The 25,237-nt window shown below is 38.6% G+C and overlaps 1 protein-coding gene across 6 annotated transcripts in view; it reads left to right on the top strand.

The window, feature by feature from the left end:
- The window catches only part of MRE11 (MRE11 homolog, double strand break repair nuclease), a 74,059-nt gene that overhangs the window by 13,013 nt on the left and 35,809 nt on the right, over positions 1 to 25,237 (top strand). For all 6 annotated transcript variants that reach the window (XM_015085291.3, XM_015085265.3, XM_015085258.3 and 3 more), the window contains 9 exons: positions 2,926 to 3,013; positions 3,800 to 3,941; positions 7,176 to 7,290; positions 11,980 to 12,165; positions 13,064 to 13,235; positions 14,469 to 14,549; positions 18,241 to 18,367; positions 21,301 to 21,401; positions 22,783 to 22,956. In XM_015085291.3, coding sequence (XP_014940777.3) covers positions 2,926 to 3,013; positions 3,800 to 3,941; positions 7,176 to 7,290; positions 11,980 to 12,165; positions 13,064 to 13,235; positions 14,469 to 14,549; positions 18,241 to 18,367; positions 21,301 to 21,401; positions 22,783 to 22,956 — 1,186 coding nt within the window. The remainder of the gene's footprint in view (positions 1 to 2,925; positions 3,014 to 3,799; positions 3,942 to 7,175; positions 7,291 to 11,979; positions 12,166 to 13,063; positions 13,236 to 14,468; positions 14,550 to 18,240; positions 18,368 to 21,300; positions 21,402 to 22,782; positions 22,957 to 25,237) is intronic.

Here is a 25,237-nt window from a genome sequence, read left to right as displayed (position 1 = left end):
CTAAGTGCCTCTCCGTGGATGAATGGGTAAAGATGGATTAAGATGATGTGGCGTGTAATATGAATATGAAATACTATTCAACCATGAAAAAGAACATCTTGCCATTTGCAGCATGGATGGAGCTTGAAGGCATTACGCTGTTAAATAAGTCAGACAAAGAAAAATACTGTGTAACATCACTTAGCATGTAGAATCTAACAAAACTGAACTTGGGAACAGTGTAAAATGGTAGTTATCCAGGGCCAGGACTTGAGGGAAGGGTAGATGTTGATCAGAGTATTAAGTTGTAGTTACAAGATGAGTAAGTTCTAAGGATCTGATATACAGCATAGTGCTTATAGTTGGTAATATTTTATTTTATACTTGAAAGTTTCTGTGAGTACATTTCAAATAATCTTGTCACACACACAAAAAAATGGGTGTGATGCAAGTGTTAGCCAAGCTGTAGCAGTTATTTTGCAATATATGTGTTCAAGTAATACATTGTATAGCTTAAAGTTCTACAATGCTCTATGTCAATTATTTCATAATAAAGTTAGAAAAAACATAATGCCTCAATAACTAAAAATGTAATATGACTTATGAATTGGTAAGCAGGTAAGTGAAAGAGTAAAGAGATCCAGAAATAGACTCCGTACATGTAGGAATTTAATATTTGGAGAAGGTGGTGTCATATCTCTAGGGAAAGTATGGATTATTCAATAAGTGTACTAGAAGAAACTATTAGACATTTTTTAAAAATGTAGATATGGGAAAGGCTTTTCTGTGTATGATACAAGCTGAGAAGCCATAAAAGTAAAATTGATGTTAGTCTTTGTAAAAGTAAATTTCTGCAGGGCAAATACCGCCTAGAACAGAGTCAAAAGTCAGTGAGAGTTAAGGTAGGGAGAATATTTGCAATGGATTGCAAATTAAGGTCTAATTTCCCCAATAGATAAATAGTTCTTTTGAGCCCATTAAAAAATCCAAGAGTTAATAAAAACATAATGTGAAAAATACATAGTTCACAGAAAAAGTGACACTTGGACATATTAAAAGAATATGAAAAATACAAAATGGAGTCCATAAGAAAGATACTAAGTTAAGCACTACTGAGATATTTTTCTCTTGTCAGATTGGCATAGATAAGTGATTCTCAATTCCAGGGGCACATTGTAGTTACCTAGAAATCTTTCAAAAAAAAAAAAAAAAAATGATGACAATCTGTAGGCCAGTTACTCTCTGTGTCATGGGCATTGATAGATCTTAAAAGATTCCTAGATAATTCTAACATACCGCTAGGGTTTAGAACCCTTGGCATAGGTTTATTTTCTTTTTAAGTTTATTTTAATTTTTGAGAGAGAGAGAGTGAGCAGCACGAGAAGGGGGGCGGGGGCAGAGAGAGAGGGAGACAAAATCCGAAGCCAGGCTCCAGGCTCTCAGTCTCCTCACAGAGCCCCATGCGGGCTCATACCCATGAGCCACAAGATCATGACCTGAGCCAAAGTCGGACACAACCGACTGAGCCACCCAGGCACCCCAACTGCTGGCATAGATTTAAAAGCTTGATAGCTTATGTTGATGGAATAAAGGGAAAAGTTGTCTCTCATGCATTGCTGTTGTATTGTGTGTAAATTTGTCCAACTTCTATAGACAGAAATTGGAAGTATTTCCAAATTTACAAATTCATTCTTGTCCTTTTTTTTTAAAACTTTTTAATGTTTGTTTATTTTTGAGACAGAGAGAGACAGAGCATGAATGGGGGAGGGGCAGAGAGAGAGGGAGACACAGAATCGGAAGCAGGCTCCAGGCTCTGAGCCATCAGCCCAGAGCCTGACGCGGGGCTCAAACTCATGAACCGTGAGATCGTGACCTGAGCTGAAGTCGGACGCTCAATCGACTGAGCCACCCAGGCGCCCCATATATATTCTTGTCCTTTAACTAAATACCCTTCTGGATATTTTCTTATATTTGCACAAGGGCAACTTGGTACAAGAGTACTCACTGTAGCATTATTTGTAAAGCAAAAACACTGGAAATGGTCTAAATGTCCATTGGTAGGTAACTACTTAAACACATTCTGATAGCCCATTCGATGGTGTACTGTCCCACCAGAGAATGCACAAGGAAGCTCTTTATGTACTGATGTAGAATGATTTCTAAAACATTAAATGAAAAAGCAGGGTGCAGAAATCTGTATTACACTACTATTTGTATAAGAAGGGAGAAGATGCCATTTATTTGCTATGAAGGTATAAGATATTTTTGCAGAGATACACTATGAAGTTTCTAATGGCATCTGCCTCTGAGAGGAGGAGCTGGCTGACTCCAGGGGCAGGAGTGGGTGGGAGACTTTTTGTTTTTTGGTTTTTGTTTTTTGAGAGCAGGGGAGGGGCAGAGAGAGAGAGAATCACAAATGGGCTCCACACTGTCAGAGCAGAGCCTGATGCGGGCTCAAAATCACAAACAGAGAGATCATGACCTGAGCCAAAACCAAGAGTCAGACACTCAACCAGCCGAGCCATCCAGGAGCCCTGTGGGTGGGAGACTTAAATTGCACAAGTAGTAAGTGATAGAGCTGGAATTTTGAATCTTGGATTCCAAAATGGATGTGTTTCCTCCCCTCTCTCTTCTTATACAAAGGCCTTTAAAAATTTGAAAGCCTCTTTACTTGCCATTAGTCAGATATCCTTCTCTTTCGTACAATTCACAAGCACCATATACTACAGTGTTTTCTTTAAAGTGTAGTACTTTGAAGCACTTCAAACTTGGAATGAATTGTTGCCTGTCATTGTATTTCTTTAAAGCTCCAAACTAGTGGTCTTCTGCCAACTTATCCAGTTTGCCCATAAATTGTATTAATTTTTTAAAGGAGGGTATTGTGGAAAATAGCTTTTGTCTTTTATGGAAACATTAACTTTGTGTTTTTGTTGTTGTTTTTTTAAGGTTTCCGTGGGTGAACTACCAAGATGACAATCTCAACATTTCGATTCCAGTGTTCAGTATTCATGGCAATCATGATGATCCCACAGGGGTACTTACTGGGTTCTTACAGTTTGTTGTCACTTTAGTTTGTGGAAGGCATTCTTGTCCTTTCCAGAAATTTTTCATCAGTTGGCTCAGACAGTCAAGTTGACTTTGTATCATTCACATAGTCTTTTATATTGCTTTTTAGATAATTTTTAAAAATCTGTAATAATAGTTGGTGTGTGAGGTGTGCTTTTATTTCATTAGTGCTGAGGTTGACAATAAGTAACTCGAAGTAAGGATAAATACCTAACATTTGTATGAAGCTTTACAGTTTACCTGGTGCTTTTGTGTCTCTCATTTCAAAATTTCACCTGTAGAAAACTATTTTTCGTGGACAGTTCTAAATCTAAATTAGATCGTCTTATTACCTGTTTGATATGGAAGGACCTTATAAAGGTCCTACACTTGAAATATCTTTTTGTTTTATCTGATCATGAACACCATAAATCACTACTTACCTAGTTTTCTTCCCCCCATGGCTTAAGAGGTCAGCTTAATATTACAAAGCACTCATTTCATGGCTGGTTTTTATTTTTTGGTGGCCGGGACATCCTAAGTTTTGATGAAATGTTAACGTGGCATTTAGCATGTGGTTCCAGGTGCAGTAGGTCATTTGTAATTGAAGAAACATAGCAAATACTTCCACTATTGTAATTTTATTTTGAGAAGACACTGTCCTGATCTATGTTTTAGTAAGCGGTATATGGAATATACTTTTAATAGGTAATATGATGGAGATTACTTATTTTTAGATATATACATTAATATTCTTTGAAAACATTCTACGTAGGCAGATGCCCTGTGTGCCCTGGACATACTAAGCTGTGCTGGATTTGTAAATCACTTTGGACGTTCAGTGTCTGTGGAGAAGATAGACATTAGTCCAGTTTTGCTCCAAAAAGGAAGTTCCAAAATTGCTTTATATGGCTTAGGTAAGATGGTTTTATTTTACTGTCTATGACAATACATAATTGTTTAAGCAACTGGGAAATCACATTCTGGAATGAACTTTCTTGCTGTTTGGGAAAGAGTGAGGCAAATCTAATTATTCCTTATGTGTGACCATAAAAAATGATAGAAGGTTTTAGAATTTTTTAGTGTTTAGTAAGACCATTAGCCCTTGATACTTCTTTCATTGGAGGTTTTGATTTAAAAAAATGTTTTCTTTTACTATCTATTGTTTATTTTTTCTTTCTTTTAGACTCAGATATAGAATCCTGAATGTTAGAATTGTAGAGTGATTAGAAAAACTGCATTTTAGGGGTGCCTGGGTAGCTCATTTGTTTAAGTGGCCGACTCTTGATTTTGGCTCAGGTCATGATCTCACAGTTCATGAATTCGAGCCCCACCAAAGCTGTGAGTGCAGAGCCTGCTTTGATCCTCGGTCTCCTTCTCTCTGCCTCTCTCCCCTCATGCTCATTCTCTGTCTCTCAAAAATAAATAAACATTAAGAAAAAGAAAAACTGCATTTTGGTATCTTGGAAGTCTTTGAAATGTCTGAAGCTTTGCTGTCTAGCACAGTAAGTACCAGCCTCAGGTAGATATGGAGCACTTGAAATGGGGCTGGTCTGTGTTGAGGTATACTATAAATACAAAAATCACATCAGATTTCAAAGACTTAGAAAAAAAAGTAAAGTACCTTATTAATATACTAGGTTAAATAAAATACATTAAAATTAATTTTACCTGTCTGTTTTTACTTGTTTTAATGTGGTTACTAGAAAATTTTAAATTCTGTATTTGGCCTGCTTTAGTGGCTCACATTATGTTTTTGTTAGACAGTGCTAGTTCAGATCTGTCATCTATAATGCTCAGAAAATTTGCTTTATCAACTTGACTGTCCTCAATTTATTTAGTGTCCAGTAGGTAAAAAAAAAAAAAAAGCCTTTTTGCTAGGCTTGTAGCCATATGAACAAAAGATCAAAGAATATTTTTAGACTGCATTCAAAGTCTATTTGTTGAGTCTTCCTTGGATTAAGTTCAGGTTGATATTTTGTTTTATGAATGCAATAGCTTTAGTAGTTTTATTATGTATAGAGTTACAAAAATTATATTCTATGTTAAATCAACCTTAAAGTAGTACCCTGAGAGAAATGAGAAATTTCACACTGTAACCTTTGCATAGTTTTTATTATTTTTTGAGTGATTTTAGTATAATAGAAGCCTTAGAAGACCTTATTTACTTAATTCTCTTCAAATATGTTTTTAAAAGTATAATTATGATGGATGGTTTATTTAAATACTTTCTCTAGGGCGCTTACAGTCTTTGTCCAGTTTTCATAATTTCTAAAAAGTAGAAAAGCATCATGGTTATCTGTAGAGAGATGGAAAATGAGATCAAAGTGTTATGTCTGATTTCCCAGGTGATAGAGCAGGAAGTGAAATACACTTTTTAAAAAGCTACTAACAGGTATTTTAATCACTGCAGTGTTAGGGGTCATATCTGCAGAAAATCATTGATCCTCCTACTTTCAGACTAAGATCCTGTTATGCCTCAGGCACCCCCTGGAATATCCCTCAGTCTCCATTTTCTCCCAGAGTCTCATTCCATCCTGTTCTCTTCTTAACTGGACTACACACACACACACACACACACACACACCCCAATTCTTCTCTCTACACACTAGAACTCTATAGTTAGCAAATTCCCTCCTATCATCAGTTTCTTCTCTGCATGTTACCTCCACTCCGACTTACAGGAAACTAGTCCCTAAGGCTCTGCTTCCCACTCACTTCTCACAGGCTTCTTACAGGTCTTAGGATGGAGTGTGAGGGATCACTGTTCTCCCTTCTCCCTGCTTGCCATTTCTTTCCTATCTGCAGACACCCTGCCCCCGTGAAGCTAATTGCCAGCTGGCTAGACTGCCCTGTCCTTTCCCTCAAATTTTTCACCTACTTACCTTCAAATTGTGTCTGTGTTCTCAGAGCTTCAACACCTAAGTAGATCAGTCAACCTTCTGATGCCTTGGGCTTTGTATGCCTTGACTTTTTTGTTTCCAGTTTATATGTTCTACATTGCACCATCTGTTCCATTGGTCACACTCTAGAAATTCTCTTTAAGAAGCTACACTTCTAGTTCTTATATTTCTGCATTGTTGGATTTTCTTCCAAGGCCTTCCCTAATGACTGCATAAAGCAGCAACTTGTCCCCTTACTGATACTCGCCACTTAGCATCTTCTGTCCCTTTTACAGTATTTAAAAGTGTAATTTGTGTGTTTACTTGGTTTTATTTGGCTGCTTCCATTAGACTAAGGTGATCCTTTAGGGTACAAGAAGAATTGTTTAAAAGTCATTATATTATTAAAAAGCATAATATCTTTATTTAAAAACCATTTATAAGGGGGCTGGGTAAGGACTAGGCATCGGTGGCTCAGTCTGTTAAACGTCTAATTCTTGATTTTGGTTCAGGTCATGATCTCACAGTTCATGAGTTTGAGCCCCACATCAGGCTCTGCACTGACAGTGTGGACTCTGTTCCTGTTTTTCTCTGCCCCTCCCCTGCTCACTCTCTATCTCTGTGTCTCAAAACTAAACATTTTTTTTTTAAGGTTTAAAAAAAACCCAATATATAAGATTATTTTTAAATGCATTTATTTTTTTATTTCATCCTTTTTAATGTCTGTATTTTATAATGTGTATGTTAGGTCAAAAGTATGTATAATAAAGGGATAGTGGAAAACAATATTATTAGAAATTTTAATAAGAATTTAAGCATAGAAAACTCAAATTTTTATTCTGTATTTTCCAGATTTTGAAGGTATGTATGCCTGACATGGAAAAAAAAATTTTTTTTTTTCTCCAAAATGTTTGTTTATTTTTGAGAGAGAGAGAGAGAGAGCATGGGAGAAAGCGGGCTCTGTGCTGACAGCAGAGAGCCCAATGCGGGGCTCGAACTCATGAACCATGACCTGAGCCGAAACCAAGAGTCAGATGCCCCACTGACTGAGCCACCCAAGCGCCCTGGGAAACATGTTTTTAATACATGTATCTTCTTAGCAGCTGTCATGTGAGAACCTGGAACATACTCATTTGTAAATAATGATACATTTCAAATGTATCTCTAATAAGAACATGAAATACTTAGAGAAGCACAAAATTTAGAAGTGAAACATTCTTTTTTGAAAACTAAGTAAGAAACCAGTTATTAAAATAACGTCTATTTCAGGGTCCATTCCAGATGAAAGGCTCTATCGAATGTTTGTCAATAAAAAGGTAACAATGTTGAGACCAAAAGAAGATGAGAACTCTTGGTTTAACTTATTTGTGATTCATCAGAACAGGTAAACGAATTTTTTGAAAAAAACTTCTTTTTAAAATTTTGAGTCAAGTATGGAGGTTCCTTAAATCTCTGTTTCCAAGCTTCCCAGTTTCCATAAAATGTTCCTTATTCTTTGAAAGTTGTCATTAAAGGATCATGCAGAACTTAACTGTGCTTCGTATGACTGCATTGTGAAATCGGTTCCAATATATATTATCTGTAAAGAATAGGACATGTGCAAGAATAACCATAAAATCAAATAATCTTAAATTCAAGTAGAACACTACCAGTGCATTATCCCATGCCCTTCTCTGACCCCGTATCTTTCCACATACTCCAAAAGGAAGCACTATTTTTAATTTGTATTTAATCAAATCCATTGCTTTTCCTTATTGTTTAATTGTGTATATCTGTCCACAATGAGTATTTTATTTGGTTTGGTGTAACTGGAGCCCTGCTGTATATTTTGCAGCTGGCTTAGTGTGTTACACATTACATTACTAAGATTCATCCATTTTGATGCTTAAAAGTGTAATTAATTTTCACTGGTATGTACAGTTCTACTTTTTCACATGTTAGTGAATATTCTGTGTTACTTCCAGAGTCTTGCTTTCTTAAACCTTTTTGTTATGACTACTCTTACATGCATCTCCTGGTGCATGTATGCAAGTGTTTTCTGGAATATATTAAATATAGCTAGATCAGTTTTCTTTTGCTAGTATTTTGAAGAAGTTTAATCTGTTGGTAGGGTGCAGGATTGATGGAAAGGAAGGAAGACTTGATGCAAGGCTTATTATGTGACCACAGATAAAATAGTGTGAAATGATGGTAGTGATGGGCGTGAAGATGATGTGGAAGGGACAGACCTGAGAAGTTATCAAGGAAGAATCCAAAGGGATTTGGGCCTGATTGTGTAATTTATTACTTACTGAACAGGTATTTATTGAGTGCAGGATCCCTGGCACTTGAACCAACTAAGTTCTCAGTGAAAGGAGGGCTTTAGGAGGCAGCCTTGCGTTGCCTTATGTACATTCTGAAAGAAACAGCTTTGAAGGAGGAGCAGGCCAGAGCTGTAGTAAGTGTGGTCTCCGTAGAACTTTGCACCACTTGGGAGTGTGCTCCTTCTCTTGCTTAGGGTTTCCCAGTTCTGCTACACTTTCTGCTTTCCCAAAGTAGGGAAAAATCAGAAGGAGAAATCATAAGTGATTGATTCCAAGAGCTGCAATCAGAATGTGAGATGGAATGGCAGCGTTGGGGTTGGTAATGGCCAGTTGCTGGTGATGTTCACAGTGATCATTTGATGAAGGTGGTCTGCTCCAGGTTTCACCATTGTCAAGGTCCCATTTTCCATTCTGTAATTAATAGTTTGGTAAAAATACTTTGAGGCTGTGTGAATATCCTGTTTTGCCTTAAAATTTTGCCCGCTAATTCTAGCATCCATTGGTGAATCTTGTTTCTAGCAATGCATACTATGATGTTGTGTTATTTTTTAATTCCCCTCATTCTGTCTGCATTTATTCATTGAAAGTCTTCTGTAAGGAAAATTTGTTGCTTCTCTCTCGTTTATTCATTTTTTTATTTATGTTGTTATGGACTCAAGGGTATTTATTTTATCCTTTGAGTTATAATCCAGTACTATCCAGTTTTTTTGTTGTTGCTCAAATTCTTCCAGCTTTGACCATTGGGAGTTTTTTTATATTAGATTCTGTGTCCTTTCAGCATGCCTTCGTCTTTCTTTATGCATTTATGTATTTATTTAATCTTCCTTAACTTCCTTAACTTTAAACTTCCTTAATAAGTACATTTACTTATTTTTTACTACCACAAGATGCTTCTGCCTCATCTTGTGTTTTTCTGCCCTAGCCCTGGAATCAACCACTTCTCCAAGGAGCACTGATTGCTTTTATTGGAGAAGAGTATTTAGAAACCCAGATATGGCCACTAGGTGTGCTTACTGCTACTGGGGCTGTCTTAGCCCTCAGTAATCAGAGTTAAGGAAATATGTGCATATGGCCTAACCCATGCATACACATCTATATTTGTGTATTGACATATGTGTTACACACACACACACACAAACACAAGCACAAGCATGAATTCATACTTACTCTAATCCAGCCCTATAGGGTTCATTTTTGTCTTCTCCCTTTTCTTTTTTTTTTTTTCTTTTTCTTTTAGAGAGAGAGAGAGTTTGAACAGGGGAGAGGGGTAGAGGGAGAGAGAGAATCTTAAGCAGACTCCATGCCCCAGCACAGACACCGAAATGGGGCTCAGTTCCACAACCCTGGGATCAAGACCTGAGCTGAAATCAAGAGTCAGATGATCAACTGACTGAGCCACCCAGGTGCCCCATTTTTTTAATTTTTCTTTTCTTTTCTTTTTTATTTTAGAGAGAGAGTGGGAGCAGGGCAGAGGGGCAGAGGGAGTGTCTTCTCCCTTTTCTGATTTGGGAGTTCTTTCTCTAACAGAAACCTGGATCATTTTATCTATAGTATATTTACTTATTTTTTCAATCTTGGTTGACATATAAGGTAATTTTTTAAAATTGCTGACCTGTACCCCTGTGAGAAACAAATTTACCAACTAGTATACAGTGTTTATGTAAGTGATTTTTGTTTTTAGCCCCACTATATCTAGTCAAAACACCACCTCTAGGGGCAACTAGGAGGCTCAGTCAGTTAAGTGTCTGACTTTGGCTCAGGTCACGATCTCCTGGGTTTGTAAGTTTAAGCTCCACATCAGGCCCTCTTCGGATCCTCTGTCCCTCCCTTGCTAGTGTTCTTTCTCTCTGTCTCTCAAAATAAACTTTAGGGACACAAAGAAAACACCACCTCCAAGGTTACTTAGGCCAGCTCCTTTTTCTCCCTCCCACTTTAACATAACTGTGCAATTCTTTTGTAGTACTGTTAGATGCATTTGTCACCCTCTGCATTCTTAAGTACTTCATTGTTTTCTAGAGAGCACTAGTCCACGTGCAAGCCAGGGAGGAATTGAGAGAGTATTTTAAGCAGGCTCCAAGCCCAGCATGAGGCCAGACGCAGGGCTTAATCTCACAACTGTGAGATCATGACTTTATTTCCCATTTGTTTCTATACTTGGGCCTGTTTGTTTTTCTGGCTGCGAAAGAAGGAAAGCAGAAGAGCACTTTGTCATGTAATATATTTCCACAAGGCTGTTTTGATCGACTTCTAAGTCAAAAGTCAGATGGAAGTCACAGAGTCAGCCCACAGGCATAATCTTCCCTCTGCATGCAAGAGTTGGTGCTCTGTGAAGGCACAATTGTATCATACAATATTTGAGTTATGCTTTGTTTCTTCAGTAACTGTGATAATGTTCCCTAGATGTGTGTTTTTTACACAAAAACATTCTTAGATATACAAGCCTGCTGCTGCTCTGATTTCCCTTCCTGCTTTTCCCTTCCTTCCTGATTTCCCTCAGTAACTGTGATAATATTCCCTAGATATGTGTTTTTTACACAAAAACATTCTTAGATATACAAGCCTGCTGCTGCTCTGATTTCCCTTCCTGCTTTTCATTTTGCTCAGCCACTCCCCCCTCCCTGCCGTCCTTAAACTCACTGAACACATTCCCACCTCGATACCTCTGTCATGTGCTCTGTGACTCTCTGCCCAGGACTCAGCCCTCTCCCGAGGGCTTTCTTCCCTCGCTTACAGTTTTGTTTTGTTTTTTTTCGTTCCTCTTACACTTGATCCCTCATCACAGTTCTCTGCCCTTGCGTCACCTGGCTAAGTGGCCTGTCCTGACCACCTTGCACATAGTAGCATTCCCGTTGTGTGTCACTTTTCCCTTTTTCTTTACAGCACTTAGCACTACCTGACAAATTATATGTGCGTACGTAAGCACATACACATACATACTATGTTATTGCTTGTTTCACTAGCGCAAGGACTTTGTTCACTGCTGTTGTCTTCGGTATCTAGAAGAGGTCTGGAACACTAGGCACGTAGTAGGCACACAGTAAATACTTGTTGAATGAGTAAGTTTTCGATTTGCCTTAAGCGAATGCTGGGTTGAAGTATTTGAACACTTTTACTTAAATTCCCAATGATGAAGTCAGTATTTGGGAAAACTTTCTTCTGGTCTTTCTTCTCTTTGGGTGTTTACATATCTCTTAATAAAGGCAACTAATCTAGGTATAAAACCAGAGTCTGCAAAAATCTTCATACAATATCATTTAATAATATTTATTATGAAATTTATTTATAAATTCATCTCTTAAGTAAGACAAACTTTCTTACACCCATTATTATGAGTGAACAAAATATGCTAAAAAATGACTGGACATTTTTAGAGATTTGTTTTTTATTTTACAAAGTTTAGATTTAATTCACTTTATTTTCTGATTACATATGTACATAATCAAACCAACTTACCATTTTCATTACTGAGAGAGCTCATGCTTTTCTGACTTTCCCTCTGTAAAGCCTTTCGTGATCTGCCTCTCAGTGTGGAACTGACCCTTTCTCTTTTGTGGCGCCTACTTGTCTGTGCCCTGCAAGTTTGTAAACCTTTTGAGGGCAGGAATTAGGTATTATGTTTGCATCCCTAATCTCTTGAATAGTTTTTGGCACATAGAAGAGACATAACAAGGCTTTGATGAATGGAGAAAGAAAGATCTGTGTAGATTTACTTAATGTGAAGTGTCTCTGTATCTCTGGACATTTATTTATTTTTAAAAATCTTGGTATAGGAGTAAACACGGAAATACTAACTTCATTCCAGAACAATTTTTGGATGACTTCATTGATCTTGTTATCTGGGGCCATGAACATGAGTGTAAAATAGCTCCAACCAAAAATGAACAACAGCTCTTTTATGTATCACAACCTGGAAGTTCAGTGGTTACTTCTCTTTCCCCAGGAGAGGCTGTAAAGAAGTAAGTAATGGTTAGATTTTCCAAATCAATTCAAATAAAAAAAATACCTGCTGTAATACTATCATCATTTAATAGGTTCAAGATAGTGATGGTTCTCTATATGATAGATTTCTTCACAAAGATTCACCATTCAGTGTAGTCTTACTGTTTTCCCAGCTCTTAAGCTGTGTTCAACAGGAGAGCCTCCCAATGGTGTTAATGATTTTGCAGCTTATTAGGCATATTCAGGGCTAATAGTTTTACTAATTAAATTTCAAGTTAAAGTGCTATGACGATGCTTACTAATTTCCCAAAGTCCATTTATAAACAAATTTACCTAACACCATTTAATTAAGATTTTTTTGGTTATAAGTGGAATATTATAGCACATCTCATTTCTTTTAGTTCTTTAGTTATATGCTAAAGTAGTTAACACTGATTAAGCCCAATTTTTATGATGGATTTCACCACTTGAATCCACTCAGATTTTGATTGTTAAGATGGTAATAGTAGGTTTAAAGAATATGGTAGTAGGATATATGGGTTTTTTTCTTCATACTTCTGCTAGTTCATTTTATGTATGTATGTGTACTTATATACACAGATGTAATACATATATATACCACTATCATAGTCCTGGTAACATTTTGTTTGATCTACTGTCTGTCTGTCTTCCCTCACCAAACTATATTTGTTCAGACAGGAGGGATGACTGGATTTTATTCTGGGGAAGAGGGATGTTTAGCATTTGTCCTGTGATAACAGCATTAAGATTAAGTTGCTAAAAAAATTTTTTTTAAGAGTATGATTTTATAAAGAAATATTTTGTAGAAACTTAGAAATATGATAGTTTTAATGTGCACATTTTCCTGAGAAAATTTACAGCGTGACAAGGCTTTCGATTCCCTCCTCACTTCAGGCATGTTGGTTTGCTGCGCGTTAAGGGAAGGAAGATGAATATGCAGAAAATTCCTCTCCACACAGTGCGGCAGTTTTTTATGGAGGATATTGTTCTGGCCGATCATCCAGACATTTTTAACCCAGATAATCCTAAAGTAACCCAGGCCATACAAAGCTTCTGTTTGGAGAAGGTAATTTCTCTGGATAAAGGTCAATGAGATGTGCTTTGGTTGAAGGTTATTGACAATTAATTAAATGCTTCAGTGGAGATGGGGAAGTCGCCATATTTGTAACATTCTCAGGAAGCCTGCAAGGGACGACTGTTGTTCCATGAATGGGTTTAGTTGTATCAAGGACTTTTTTTTTCTAGTCTCTGAGATGGAAGACTGTAGGACAAACTCTGTTTAATTAAACCCCCTCCCAGTTCCATCCCTCCTCCTCAAAACAAACACTTAATTTTTTCTTTTAATTCTGACTGGATAACTTGTGCATTTCATTTATGACAGGAGGCAGTGGCTTTGATTGGGGAATTGTGGGGGGGGGCGGGGACCATGGAGGATGAAGAGAGCCTTAGCATCTCATCTCATCTCATTCTACCCTGAAAGCTACCCCAAATGAAATCTTGAAGTGTGTTTGCTCTGTGCTTGTAGCTTCAGCAGAAGTACCATACCTCACCTACCAAGCAGATTGCCACCCCTGGACCTCTGAGACATTCTAGAGCCACTGCAGAAGTGGTGTGAATGCATTTAATAATCTGTAAATTGACAGCTTAATGACATTAATTGTGGGTACTGAGTTCTTACAATTATCACTGGTATTCATTGGCTGCTTATATATTCTGGGCACTGGTGACAGCATTTTCTGTTTAATCCACTCAACAATGCTGTAGGTGGGTAGATTGTGCCATCCGCATTTTATAGAAAGAGGAACCGAACTTTAGGTGGAATAACTCGCCCAGTGGCACAGCATTCCTGGCAGCATGTAACTGCCATAGCTGAAAAACTGCAGAGTATGCTGGATTCGGGAGGATTCAGTCTAAAAACTCCCGTCAGGACTGCAGTTTCTGTCTGCTTCCGTGTTTGGTCCCATGACACCCCCTCTGTAGGTAGCTGTCTTACGCTTCACTCTGAAGAGGTGGGCGTGTCCATGCGGTGGCCCGCAGACTCACAATGTGCCTACAGCCGAAAGAGCCTGGTTTTCCCAGTGGTTCCGTTGGACTCGGGTCGTGGAATGTGTCCCTGGGAGGTGGAAGACAGATTGATTGGTCAGGCCCACGTCAGGTCTGTCAGCCGAGACATCTTAGACTGAGTAATTCTCTGTTGTGGGAGGTTGCACTGTAGGGATTTCAGCAATATCTCTGACCTCCACCTGCTAGATGCCAGTAGTCCCTTTGCCCCAAGTCATGACAGTATTTTTATTTTGAGATTAAAGAAATGCTTGAAAATGCTGAGCGAGAACGTCTGGGAAACTCTCGACAGCCAGAGAAGCCTCTCATACGACTTCGAGTAAGTCCTACTTAGATAAATTAAACTTTATTATTTTAATTAGTAAGAAGGATATGTATAATAATAGCAATCACCAGCTTGCACCAGAAATAATAAAGGTACCAGGATTTGATTTAATCATAGTTTGATTCTGATAGGTTTGATACTTGTTTCCTTTTCTAAATAATCTGTTCTATCTAATAGGTTGGCTGAGATCTCTGCCTTTATCTTCTACTATCTCCCTCTTTATCCTCCATCCCAGACACCGTGGCCTCCCTGCTGTCCCCTACTCTAACATACTACCCTTCTCTACGTCTGCTCAGTGAGGCCCCCCCAAATGAGATGGCACCCCCATACCTTCTCACCAGCACTCCTGATTTCCCTTACTCTGGTCTCCTTGTCCTTTGTTTACCACAATACATCCTCCTAACCTACTGTATACAATGTAATTATTTTGATTATTAACGTGTCCTCAGCCCTCAGCTACAAAGCTGTAAGCTCCATGAAAGCGTGCAACTTTGTGGATTTTGTTACCTCATGTGTCCAAAGATCTCCAAACAGTTCTGGCATACAGCAAGTGCTTGATAAATACGATGAAAGAATAAGTATTTGAGAGGATTAAACAATTCTAAGAAATTGAAATGCTTCCTATGCCTGTAAAGCTACTGCCGTTTTCTATCATCATATAAACAAAGTAACAACTCTTTTTTTTTTTTTTTTGTCCCTGTGCCTTTCCCTTCAGCTAGCTCTGCCTGTCTTTATTTTCTTCCAAACCCCTCCAAATACATAGCTCTTACTGTGCATCTAACATTCTGTTCCCCAGTCCACTATAAGCAAGGCTCTCACCCCACCATCTCAGGTGGGAAAGATGACCTTCAGTTGTCAAAGCCAGTAGATTGTTTTCATCTGACTGAATCACTGTGGCATTCTCTCCGAGTTATGTTTGACCCATCTTCTCTCTGAGCTTCCATTTCAGCCTAGGCATGTGGCTTTAATGACCACCTATGGAGTGATGATTCCCAAATCTTTACCTCTAGCTTAAACCTCCTTGTTGAGGTCCGTGAGCCCCCCTAAACCCAGGTACTCAAGGAATAATCACAACAGCAGCACTACATCACCTGGGAAATTCTTAAAAATGCAGAATCTCAAGCCCTACATCAGACCCACTGAATTGCATTTTTTAAAGATTTTATTTTTTTATGTGAATCTCTACCCCCAGTGTGGAGCTCGAACTCATGACCCCAAGATCAAGGGTCGCATGTTTTGCCAACTGATCCAGCCAGGTGCCGCTGAATTGCGTTTTAATAAGATCACCAAGAGATTTGTATGCATGTTAAAATTTGAGAAACTCTGGGATGTAGAGTGTGAAGGTAAAGAGAGAACAGTCGAAGCCAGAATGCCTGGGTTCAGGCATGTATGGGTTCAAAGCAGTGTATGACCTAGGTTTGTACCTCATAGATTCGCAAAATTTAAATGAATTACATATTGACCTTTGCACAGGAAGTAATCTGGTGCCTTCTATTCCATTGTCATTGCTGAGATCGAGCCTTCATTCTCTCTTATCTGGCCTGTAACTGCAGCCTCCTACCTGACTCTGCCATTAGTTTCCCCCTCTCTCCACCTCTAGTCTATTCACACTAATGCCAAAATCATCCTTGTAAAACACAGTCTTGCATGTCTTTCCTGCTGAAAGGGACTTAATGGTCCCCTAGTGCTAACAGGAGGAAGTCTACACTCTTGCATGGCATTGAAGGGTTTATATGACCTGGTCAAAACCAAACTCTGGCTTCTTCCTTCCTTTTCTGCCAGAACCTTCTAAGCTCCAGCCATATTAGGTTAAAAGTTGCCGTTCCCTGGGTCCAGTAGAGTTTATTTTCCTCTTTCATACGTTTGTCCCTGCTGATCCTGCTGTGTGGAGTGTGCTACTCTCCTTCCATAGCATTTCTTTCAACATCCACTTAAAGTTTCCCCTCTTCTAGGAGCCTTTCTTGACCTCCCTTCAGAAGCAATGCTTCTTCCTTTGTGTCTTCGGTCTGCTTTGTACGTACTTGTTCTAGTACCATTCACATTCTGCTGGCAGTTATCTACATGTTTGTCTTGCCAGTCAGCTTGTGAATTTCTTGACAACCAAGATTATGCTTTTTTATGGTGATATAAAAATAGGCCCTTAGCAGAGTACCTAGCACACTGTGGACCCCTCAATAAAGTTTGCTTAGTGAACAAGTTTTGTGGCTCTTCAGAGCAGAAGATTACAAATCAGGTTAAGCTGGAGTATAATTGAGAAAGTGTGTGAAGAATTTTGGGGCGACCCTGTAGCATGAGCATTTAGCATTTTCTGCTTTATAACATGGACGTGGTAGTGATATAATACATAGTTGCTTTGGGAGAACCACATCGTTCTCTTCGTCAGGTTAGAAGATCTCATGTTTCTCATCTATGTTTGCTGATACCATTAGAACTAACCAAACTTAAACAGAAAGTTGGCATTCCTTTTCCTAAACACAGTAAATTCATGAAACAAAATAACAAATATTTTTATGTATGTAATATTCCAAAGTATGTTATATCAACTAGGGGACCCATGTTAATTTTATGACTAAGTGAACAAACACTGGAAGTACATTCTGTTCTGCATGCTGAGGGACACAGTGATGGTAAAATAGAAGAGCTTTTTAATTTATGGGGCTTATAGGAGATGGAGGTGTGAGGAGAGACATAAAAAACAGGTAGCAAATAAATGAACAGAATGCCAGCTAGTGCTAAGAGTGATGAAGAGTATAAATTGGGTGGAGGTTAGGGAATAGTTTGGATAGGCCAGCCTTGCAGCACAATGTTGGTTCCCAGAGCCTGTTTTTAGAACAGCTAGTTTAGGGAAATGATTATTTCTCTTGGAAAAAGATGTATGTATTTCTCTTTGTGAAAGTTTGACCATAAACTTGTTAACTTAGAGCCTGCCTGGAGAGTGACTGTTGTAAACAGATACTGTGTTTTAAAGGTAATTGTTTCTCAAAGCTAACACATTTGATTCTGTTTCTGCATGGATCTTCCCAGCATTTATTCCTCAGTGTGAGAGTATATCCCTGAGATGATAGCAATTCACTAATGCATCTAGGGCCAGCCTTTTATTTCAGTAGAGAATTTTCTTTCTGTTTTGAAAGTTTAAATACCCTGTTTAGGGGCGCCTGGGTGGCTCAGTGGGTTAAGCAGCCGACTTCGGCTCAGTTCATGATCTCGCAGTCCGTGAGTTCGAGCTCTGCGTCAGGCTCTGTGCTGACAGCTCAAAGCCTGGAGCCTGTCTCAGATTCTGTGTCTCCGTCTCTCTGACCCTCCCCCGTCCATGCTCTGTCTCTCTCTGTGTCAAAAATAAATAAACGTTAAAAAAAAATTTTTTTTTAATATTCCTGTTTAGAAACTTCCCCTCCTTTCCAGATGGTACTCCTGGTGCCCAGGCTCTCAGTGTTATCCTGGGGAGAGTAACTCCTTCAGATCTTGTGGGAATTCTTGCTGTATCTTGATTCTGTCAAGCAAAGTGTCTTGTGTAAGCTTAGAAACCTTTGAAGCTTTATTTCCTCAGTAGAATGAAAGGTGTAACACCATCATGATCTTTTAATATGAATTATAGAACATTAACTTACTACCTTAAAAGCAGCAACATAAATAATGGAATTGGTAAACTGTTTCCAGGCCTTCATAGCTTGCTTTGTATTTCCAGGTGGACTATAGTGGAGGTTTTGAACCTTTCAGTGTTCTTCGCTTTAGCCAGAAATTTGTGGATCGGGTAGCTAACCCAAAAGATGTTATCCATTTTTTCAGGCACAGAGAACAAAAGGAAAACACAGGTAAGCCAGTTACCTTTACAGATTAAAAAAATGCTTTTTATAGGATGTATAAAAATCAAGTTTTAGTAAAAGAAATATAAACTAATGGAAATGTTTTTGTGATTATTTCTCATATATTGGGCAAGCTGACACTGGAATAATTAAATCTCTTGTCTTCTAAACATTAGATAGCCATCATTTTTAAACCTGTGGATATTAATAAAGAAAGGGACATTTTCTCTGCAGACATAGTTTGTGATAATAGTGCTGCTAACAGTACACACAGACTTTAGAGATTTATTGCTCAAAGTATACATTATTGACTATACATTGTTAATGTTCAGAGAATATAACGCAAGTATTTCAACTTTTGAGTATACAGGATTTAGGACAACTCGAGTCTTGGAATAAGAGGTGTTTGATGTTTCTGATGACCACATAATTAAGTTCCAATTAAATTTCATAATAACTAATTGCATTTTTTTTAAATGTTTTATTTATTTTGAGAGAGAGCGAGCACATGTGCGAACATGGGAGGGGCGGGGGGGGGGGTTGGGGAGAGAATCCCAAGCAGGCTCCATGCTGCCTGTCTTGAGGCTTGATCTCACGAACCCTGTGAGATCGTGACCTGAGCCAAAACCAAGAGTTGGATGCTTAACTAACAAAGCTACCCAGATGCCCCTAATTGTTCTTATTTTAAATGTATTTATAAAAAAGGCCATCCAACTGAAATAGTGCTTCTTCATTAGAAATACTGATCATGTTAAATATAGAGGTTCTTCTTAAAGCTATTGAGTCAGAGAATTTTTATAGAAAAATATGATCTTTTTTTTTATAGGTAAACTGTTTATGTTTTTATTAACCGAGCTTTAATGGAGCTTCTGTTTTCAATGTCACATTGTGATCGAATTTTCCATGCTATTAATTCAACCTGAAACATTGGTTCAGATATTTATTTATTTTGAGAGAGAGGAGGAGAGAGAGAGTCCACACACACGAGTGGAGGAAGGGGCAGAGAGAGAGAATCCCAAGCAGGCTCTGTGCTGTTAGCACGTAGCCCCACAATGTAGCCAGACTTTGGGCTCAAACTCATGAACCATGAGATCATGACCTGAGCCGAAATCGAGAGAGTTAGATGTTTAACCGAATAAGCCAACCAGGTACCCCTCGTTCAGGTATTTAAGTGGAACTCATAAAACACTGTTTTAGGAAAAAATCTGTGTCAGATAATTACTTTCTTATGCTATGAATTTTAACTAGTTGCTTATTGATCATGGTTTTCTTTAATTGTCCATCCTTATCAGTCCCTTGAGATCATAGTAATACAGAATATAGAAATAGTATGTTGTTACTTGAGTTTCATCCATAGTCAGTTTTATTCTAATGATTCCTTTTTGGTTTAAACATGAATTGCAAAACAGAAGGGGCACTTTGGTGCCTCAGTCAGTTAAGCATCCAGCTCTCGATTTCGGCTCAGGTCATGTTCTGTCGATTCGTGAGTTCGAGCCCTGCATGGTGGTCTATGCCGACAGTGTAGAGCCTGCTTGGCCTTCTCTCTCTCTCTCTCTCTCTCTCTCTCTCTCTCTCTCACTCTCTCAAAATAAATCATAAACTTGAAAAAAACAACATTTTTGTGTGTTTTATTGAAAGCATTTCTTGTTATTTTGGTCAGCTCTGCTTCTTAACTACGTGTGTGACATTGTACAAAAGTACATAACCTATCTGATGGTTGATTTTCTTGTTTGTGAAATCAGGATAGTACGTGAGCCTGCCTCACAGAACTGTGGTTAAGGATTAGAAGACACACTGCGTGTAAACGGTCTTAACACAGTGTCTGGCATGACTTCATACTTAGGAAGTCATGATGTTAATTCTGTCTTGAAATTTAGAAACGATTTCTGTTTACTTGTCTCTAGTACTTTGCAAGAGGCACACTGAACTTTGTGCGTCTTTACCCTCTGGGCCATTGCACGTATTTTTCCCTCTGCATCAAATTTTTTTCTTTTTCCTGTTTTGCCTTGTGAATCTTACTCATTCTGGAGGTCTTGATTCAAATGATATAGCTGCATTTGATATTTGCACGTTATTTTCAACCTTCTCTGAGAAGATTGATTCGTTTCTTTCCTGTGTATCATATTCTCTGTTCTTCCCTCAGGTGGCACTTCCCACCTTAATTTTAATCATTTGTTCTCACAGGCAGGGATCCTGTCTTATCATTGGGTTTTCATGGCCAGGTCCAGTATGTCAGACAGCTAATATTTGTTTCCCTGACAAGAGTTACCAGCAGAGTAGATACTGGACCCTGTGCTTCTTGGCTTTGCGACAACTATCCTGCTTCAGAAAGCAGCAAAAGTGCTGTAAGCATACATCCCATTTGTCTCACAGACTATTAAAAAGGCATATACCTCAGGGCTGAGATTTAATTAAATCAATAATTTTTATAGTTTCATCTAAGACATCCATGAGTGAAACTGGCTGTCTTTTTGTTTTGTTTTGAGCTGTGTGTATGTGGTGGTGACTGTTGCAGAGTTCCAAGCCGCTGCCTTGGTTTGTAATGAGGAACTGGCGATGTTACCCAAAATTGCTTTTGTAATTGTCAATATAGTGGGAAAGGTAAATAACATCTCGGTGTTATGAAAGTAGTTTTGTCCCTGAACATCCCTTGAAGTCGTTTTGGAGATCCCCAGAGGTCTGAAGACCACCCTGTGCTGTAGGAGACGTGAGACCACCCTGTGCTGTAGGAGACGTAGTACTTGGAGATGTGGAAAAATACAAGCTTTGAGGAGGAGACTGCAGCTGTCAGTAGAAATGCCATGTGTTTGCCTCAGAATGCCCGAGCTGATTGTTGATACGGTTTGGCCATTCCGCCTCCACTGAGCCAGACTTGCCATAAGTTTGGGTACTTTAACACTGTAATGGAAGCTACTGTTTTTCCACGGACTTCTTTTTTCTAGGAGAAGAAATCAACTTTGGGAAGTTAATCACAAAACCTTCAGAAGGCACAACTCTAAGAGTAGAAGACCTTGTAAAACAGTATTTTCAAACTGCGGAAAAGGTAATTTCTTAATTACAGTCTACATTTTGAATAATGGTTGTCTTATGATAGCAGACTTGAATTTGGGTCATGTATAGTTGATACTTGAAACGAGGGGCGCCTGGTTGGCTCATTCGGTTAAGCACCCAACTACTGATTTCAGCTCAGGTCATGATCTCACGGTGGTTTGTGAGTTCGAGCCCTGCATTGGGCTCTGTGCTGCCAGCAGAGCCTGCTTGATACTCTGTCTCCCTCTCTGTCTGCCCCTCCCTTGCACACGCTCTCTCTCACTCTCCCTAAACAATAAACACTCAAAAATAAATAAATAAGTAAACGTAGAGGATCCTCACAAGGTCTCTATGAAGTAAGTAGGGTAAGAGTGAATTATACTCATTTATAGTTACTCTACATCAGTGCTTGATGGTATTATTATTGTGGCTATTGTTGTTGATGTTGTTCTGTTCTTCCTTCTTTTCTCTACCGAATGTTTCTGAATCCAGGATTTACTTTTCTTGCATCTGGATGTAGTTTCAGAACTCGAGGAATATAGCCACGGGACGGTGCAGCTACTTTTTTTGGCATGAGTATATGTCACTTTAAGATCTGGCTGTATTCGTTTCCTATTGCTGTTGAAACAAGTCTCCACAAACTTAATAATTTAAATTAACACAGATTTATTGTCTTAGAGTTCTGTAGGTCAGAAATCTGACACCAGTCTCACTGGCCTAAAACCGAGGTATTAGCGGCGTTGTGTGTTCCTTTTTGGAGACTCTAGGGGAGACTCCATTTCCTTATCTTCTCCAGCTTCTAAAGGTGTCCACATTTGTTGGTTCACAGCCTGCTTCTTCCACCTCCAAAGCCAGCAATGTTCTATTTCTCTGGCCGTTTCCTGCCAGTTCGATCTCCCTCTCACCCCCTGTTGTGATTACACTGGGCCCACTTGCATAGTCCCTGTAACCTCCCAATTGTACGGCCAGCTGATTAGTAATCTGTAAGCTCAATTATCCTTTGCCTTATAATGTACTCACAGGTCCCAGAGATTAGGATGTGGACATGTGTAGGGGCCATCATTCTGCCTGCTGCACTGGTTAACCTAGTCTCTTAGTCATTGGCTACCATTTCAGGACCATTTATCCCAACCACTAGGGCCTCTGCATTTCTTCCTGTCTTTTACACTACTCCTGTATCTGGTTTTTACTTGGCTTTTTCTAGCCCTGAATATTTGTTAGTAGGCTTAATTACTGCCCATTGTTTTGTTTTCCCTTCAATAACTAGATAACTTTTTTGTCTTTTTCCCCTGGTAACATTAGACTATAATTTTTCTTGCTCGTATAGAATTATTTGGTAAGGAATAGATCCTGATTTCTGCATCCAGTGGCAGTGGTTTGTACCTCTTTTATAGAATGTGCAGCTCTCACTTCTAACCGAAAGGGGAATGGGCGAAGCAGTACAAGAATTTGTGGACAAGGAAGAAAAAGATGCCATAGAGGAATTAGTGAAATACCAATTGGAAAAAACACAGCGATTTCTTAAAGAACGTCATATTGATGCCTTAGAAGATAAAATCGACGAAGAGGTAACTCATTTGGGGTGGATAAGTCTAATTGGATACTCTCTCCTTAAAAGTACCTCTGACTTCCTTTCTGATAGACCAGTGTTTAACCTCTCTGATGTGTTTAGTTTCCTCATCTGTAAAATTGAGATCGCAAAATGAGAATTAAAAGTAGAGAAGGCCTGGAACAGAATCTGAAACACGATTGCTACCCATTAAATGTTAGCTTTGTTCCCCATGGATGGCATCTTCTCTCAAAGATCATGAAAATGCTTTAAGACAAACTGTATAGGGTGAAAATTTCTGTTCTGATTTTCAGTTTTTTAGTAACCTTTGAGATTTTGAATTTCATCTAGAAAATGCTTTCTCTGTAAGCAGAAAAACAGTGGAAGAATCAAAGGAAAAGCTCTAAGTTTGCATAGAAATTGTTAATTTTTGCATGTCTCAAAGTATCAAAAAATCAAAATGTACTGACGTGGAGAAAATATTTGTACGTGGGCAGAAAAAAGGTTGATACTCAATGTTATTGTAGTACCTTTATAATAGTCTTAAGAAAAGTAGTAAACATTTCATAGAATAATGAACAAAGACATGAATAAGTGGTTCACAAAAGAAATACAAACAGGTAATAAGCGTATGAAAGTGGTGTTTAGCCGAGGATAATCAAAGAAACTCATGTATTTTGGGGGCGCCTGGGTGGTTCAGTTAAGTGTCCATCCAACTCTTGATCTCACCTTGGGTTTTGATCTCAGGGTCATGAGTTCAGGCTCCACGTTGGGCTCTGCACCAGGTGTGAAGCCTACTTAAAAAAAAAAAAGAAAGGAAAGAAAAATGAAACTCAAATGTAGTTTTTATTTGTCCAAGTGACAGCAGTTTGAGGAAAGTGTTTCCTATGCTGCTGGTAGGGGTATCAAGATTGAGCTACTGCACCGAAAGGCATTTTGTCAGCGTGCATCAAGAGGCTTAAGATTTGACCTTTAACTCAGCCCTGGGAAATTTTCCCAAGACGACAGTGAGATAGAGATTTGCATATGGAGTAATTTAAGTGTTGTCTGCAGTGGGAAAATTTGGAAAATGTTTTGAAGTAAATGTTGGCACATACATACTAGATACTATGCAGGCATTAAAAATTACACTTTTGAATTCAAGAGGATGGAAAAATATTTTCAGTGTTATGTGGGGAAAGAATTCCGAAGATTTAAAACTACATACAGAATGGTGCCAGTGAGTTTTTATTTTATATATGAGTGTGTGTGTGCATGGAAAGAATGAAAGAAAATATTGCAAACGTTATCGGTTGTTATATTCAGGTAATGGGACTATAGGGGATCATTTTCTGTATCTTCCAGATTCCCTCTAAGCAGAAGAACAAAACATTATTTTAAAAACTCATTCCCTTTCACTTTGATTTTGGTGCTTTTAGTCAGTCAGCATGGTTCTTATGATGTCAGTATGCAACTTGTAATGTTCCATGCCAAGCACTTCAACAGTCAGCATAAGTATTCCACATTCTAAAATCACTCACACTGTGACACTGGGTGTATGGGGTTCATAAAATTTTGTCAGGAATGCATTTCTCAATTAATTGCCAAAAATTAAACATGACATCCAGCCCAAATGTAATTGTAAAACTGTGAAACTCCTAGGAGATAATGTATGAGAAAACCCAGATGATCTTGGGTGTGGCAATGACTTTTTAAATACAACACCAAAGGTGTGATCCATGAAAGAAAAGATTAATAAGCTGGACTTTATAAAAATGAGAACCTGCTCAGTGAAAGACAGTGTCAAAGGAATGAGAAGACAAGCAACAGATTTGAGGAGAAAATATTTATAAAAGATAACATCTGGTAAAGGACTATTATTCAAAAAATATAAATAACTGTTACAAGTCAACAGTAAGAAAATAGGTAACCTGATATAAAGATGGACCAAAGACCTAACAGACATCTCACCAAATATGTACAAACGTCAAGTAAGTTTATGATGAAAACATGTTCTAGGGGCGCCTGGGTGGCTCAGTCGGTTAAGTCTCCGACTCTTGATAGGCTCAGGTCATGGTGTCACAATTCTCACGATCTCACGGTTCTGACCACGTAGAGCCTGCTTAGGATTCTCTCTGCCTCTCCCCCGGTCACGGGCACATGTACTCTCTCTCTCCCAAGAATAAATAAGTAAATTAAAGAAAAAAAATAGGGACTCCTGGGTGGCTCAGTCGTTTGAGCGTCCAACTTCGTCTCAGGTCATGATCTCACGGTTCATGAGTTTGATCCCCGTGTCGGGCTCTGTGCTGACAGCTCAGAGC

This window comes from Acinonyx jubatus, chromosome D1 (assembly GCF_027475565.1).
Source record: "Acinonyx jubatus isolate Ajub_Pintada_27869175 chromosome D1, VMU_Ajub_asm_v1.0, whole genome shotgun sequence".
Taxonomy (NCBI): Eukaryota; Metazoa; Chordata; class Mammalia; order Carnivora; family Felidae; genus Acinonyx; species Acinonyx jubatus.
This window is presented reverse-complemented; position numbering and strand designations above follow the sequence as displayed.